A 3,617-nucleotide genomic window follows, 5' to 3' on the forward strand; every position below is an offset into this window, starting at 1 on the left:
AAAAGACCAAAAAAAAAAAAAAAACCTATTGGCCCTAAGACTCTTCCTTCCTCATGAATAGTACTAAATACACAGGATGACTCCTGTGTTCTTTTGCATATTATGTGCCTCTGTGTGTGTGTGTGTGTGTCCCCATCGTCCGTCCGCCTGCCCATCTGGCCCCTGTGTGTGAGTGCCTCTGTTCCATGTGAGCATGCGTCTGCAGGAGGAAGAAGAGAGTTCTGTAATCAGCCTTAGAACAAACAAGTCTGTGTGAGATTGGGGATATACAGCTCAGTGGAAGAGCACTAACCTCGCATGTGCATATGTGAAGTCCTGGGTTCAATCCTCAGTGTGTTTACCTGCCCCCTTAAAGCAATGTCTGTTGAACCCAGACATTAAGGTTAATGTTATTTGTCTTATACAATGGTAGCCACTCATTTAGATGCCCCTTTGCTCACACTACAAAATAAACACAAAATTACCTGATAATAATTATTGGTATAGAAAAGTGAAGAGGTAACCAAGTCTTATGTAAAACTTTGTGGCAAGGAACATTTTGTCACCATAATAACTAGTTGCTTCAGTGTGTTAGTAGAAATATACAGGTGAGTTGCTAAGAGCAAAACTAAGTTTGAAGTCTTTAATTTTTTTTAAGTAAAACTTGAAACAATGTTTATCACAACAAAAACTTCAAGAAACATGCCCATAACAACTCTTCAGAATTTCTGTATTAGGCACTGGATGACTTAAAGGAATAGAAACTCGTGCTGGGCATGGTGGTGCAGGCGGATCTCTGTGAGTTCAAGGCCAGCCTGGCCTACATAGTGAGTTCCAGGACAGCTGGGGCTACAGGGAGACCCAGCCTCAAAAAAGACCAAAAAAAAGAATAGAAACTCATTTAATTCTGTAAGCAAAAATCTAAAATCAAGGTATCAGCAGTCATGCCATTGACAGCTCCTCTGAAGAGAGTCCTTGACTTGTGACTGAAGTTTTCGTTTTTTATTTTTATTTATTTATTTATTTTTGGTCTTTTGAGACAGGGTCTCCCTGTAGCCTCAGCTGTCCTGGAACTCACTATGTAGACCAGGCTGGCCTTGAACTCACAGAGATCCGCCTGCCTCTGCCTCCCAAGTGCTGGGATTAAAGGCATGCACCACCATGCCCAGCTGAAGTTTTTAAGATTTGTCTTACTGTTGTATCCCTGGCTGGCCTGAAACTCACAGAGATCTGCCTGCCTCTGCTGGGATTAAAGTCCTGTACCACCATGCCAGCCAGGTTTGAAGTCTTGATATCAACAGCCTAGTTTTCTCGTTCATTCTGGATTTGCTTGTTTTGCAGCAAGTCTACCGGAAGGGAAAATGCAAATTGTTGCTAGTCTGCTCTTCCCTTGTTACTCACTGGAGGGGAATAAGTCTGGCTTTGGATACCATTGGTAATGCTTGGCTTTGAGTTCACCCTACCCAGTTGTTTTCTCCTTTTCTCTGACCCTTAGATTTTGCTGGAGGAGCTTGCCAGCAGTGATCCCAAGTTAGCTCTCACTGGAGTCCCTATAGTACAGTGGCCAAAAAGGGATAAGGTAAGCGACCCTTCTGCATGATTTTCAGGCTTAAGTCTTTTGCCAGCTGATTATTGCCATTTGTTGGGGGGTGGGGGATGAAACTAGAGGCAAATGGTTTCTGGTGCCTTAATAAAAACTGATAGGCCTAGTGTGGTGGTACAGACCTTTTAATCCCAGCTCTTGGTAGTAAAGGCAGGCAGGCAGGCAGGCAATGGTATCAGGTGCCTATAATTAATCCCAGCACTTAGAAAGTAAAGACAAGAGGATGATCATGAATCCCAGGCCAACCTGGGCTACAAAGCCAATACCTGTCTCCAAAAAATTAAAATTGAACAAGCCAGTGTAGTGGCATATGGCCTTTAGTCCCAGCACTCAGGAGGCAGAGGCAAGCAGATCTCTGTGAGTTCAAGGCCAGCCTGGTATACATAGCGAGCTCCAGGCCAGCTGGGGCTACAGGGAGACCCTGTCTCAAAAAGACAAAAATAAATAAAAAGTTTAAAATTTTTAAAAATTAAATAAACAAATGCATAAAAACTGACAGATGGTTGTCCTGACTCATAGTTCAGGCTAGTTGCCTCACTTTGGGGTTTGATCAAGGTCTTCCTCCATATTCAGATGGCAAGTTATATACTGGTTGACCAAAAGGGATCAGCTCCCATCCTTCTAATCCAGTTATTCAATTAGCCCTACAAATAGAATTTAAAGCTAGTTAAAATAAATACATATGTAGGCTGGAGGATTTTGTTGTTGTTACACAATGAGACCATGATCATGAGGTTCCCCCCACACCCTTTTTTGGGATATGGGGGCTTAGGTCTCACTAAGTAGAACAGGCTGTTCTTGAACTCGTGGCTATCCTACCTTCACTTCCCTATCCTCCTACCTCCACTTCCCAGGTGCTAGGATTATAGGTGTGCAGCTAAGAGTCCACTTGAATGGGATTTTTTTTTTTCACTATAGACTTAAAAAGAATTGCATCAAGCTAGTAAATTGTCAGTTACAAATTTTTTTGTGCCTTTGTAGCTTACACCCTACAGTTCTAGTCTGCCTTTGATTGCTGTGACAAAACACTGACCAGTACTAGCCTGGGGAGGAAAAGGTTTATTTAGCTCCCATTTCCCAGGTCACAGTTCATCAGGGAGCCCAAGGTAGGAACTTGGGGCAGGAACCTGGAGGCAGGAGCTGGAGCACAGACCATGAAGGAACACTGGCCTGCTCCCCTGGCCCCTGCCCAGCCTGCTTTCTTATGCAACACAGGCCCACCTGCCTAAGGGTGGCATCACCCACAGTGGACTGGGCCCTCCCACATCACTCAAAAATCAAGAAAATACCCCACAGACATGGCCACAGTCCAGTCCAATGGAGGGAATTTCCCGATTGAGGCTCCCTCAACCCAAGTGTGTGAAGTTGATAAGTAAAGCTATCCAGCACACACCCTATATTACTTATTACCTTATTGTCATTTATAAAAGTTGATATATTAAATAAGGTAACGTTCCAGTACTGATCATGAGTGACATTAGAACCTTTGGTGTTTCGTAGCTGAAATTCGCAAAGCCGTAGCATTCCAGGGGTGTTTAAGCAGAACGTAAAAGTATGGGGTTGAATGATGTCTTTAAGAGCCACCTCCGTTTTCCCAGGTGTAGGAGTCCCACTTGCCATGAGGAACTGTCAGTCATTTATGGCTGTTGAGTATTTTGTGTCATAAAATTGTTTAAGAAATTGTGGGAAATTAAAGAAGTAGAGGATGTGATTATTGTCCTTGAAAGGGTCCTTAGCAACATAAATACAAGTACTGAAATACAAGTTATAAACATAGAGATTCATTCCACACTAAAATGCTATTGGATCCAATGTAACAGGTTGTATGCTGGAATTTGGAGTGACAAATTACAAGATCAGTGTCACCTTCTGGTACTTTGCTGTCCTGTTTAGGAGAATGTCAACATGCTGAACTATGGGTGGTTAAGCCCCTTGGGTGACTTTGATACCTGGTACTTAATCCAAAAAACTTCAGGGAGGGGCAGGTCTTACAGTTCTCTGAAATGAAAGGAATGTGCCTGAAGCAGACTGAGGG

General features: G+C 43.1%; 1 protein-coding gene across 1 annotated transcript in view; it reads left to right on the forward strand.

The window, feature by feature from the left end:
• Positions 1–3,617, forward strand: part of Kdm2a (lysine demethylase 2A) — an 86,133-nt gene that overhangs the window by 69,679 nt on the left and 12,837 nt on the right. Inside the window, exon 14 of the mRNA XM_008822873.2 lies at positions 1,475–1,558. Within this exon, the coding sequence (XP_008821095.1) occupies positions 1,475–1,558 (84 nt within the window). The remainder of the gene's footprint in view (positions 1–1,474; positions 1,559–3,617) is intronic.

Source organism: Nannospalax galili, unplaced genomic scaffold (genome assembly GCF_000622305.1).
Source record: "Nannospalax galili isolate Female #2095 unplaced genomic scaffold, S.galili_v1.0 scaffold89, whole genome shotgun sequence".
In the NCBI taxonomy this organism is placed as follows: domain Eukaryota; kingdom Metazoa; phylum Chordata; class Mammalia; order Rodentia; family Spalacidae; genus Nannospalax; species Nannospalax galili.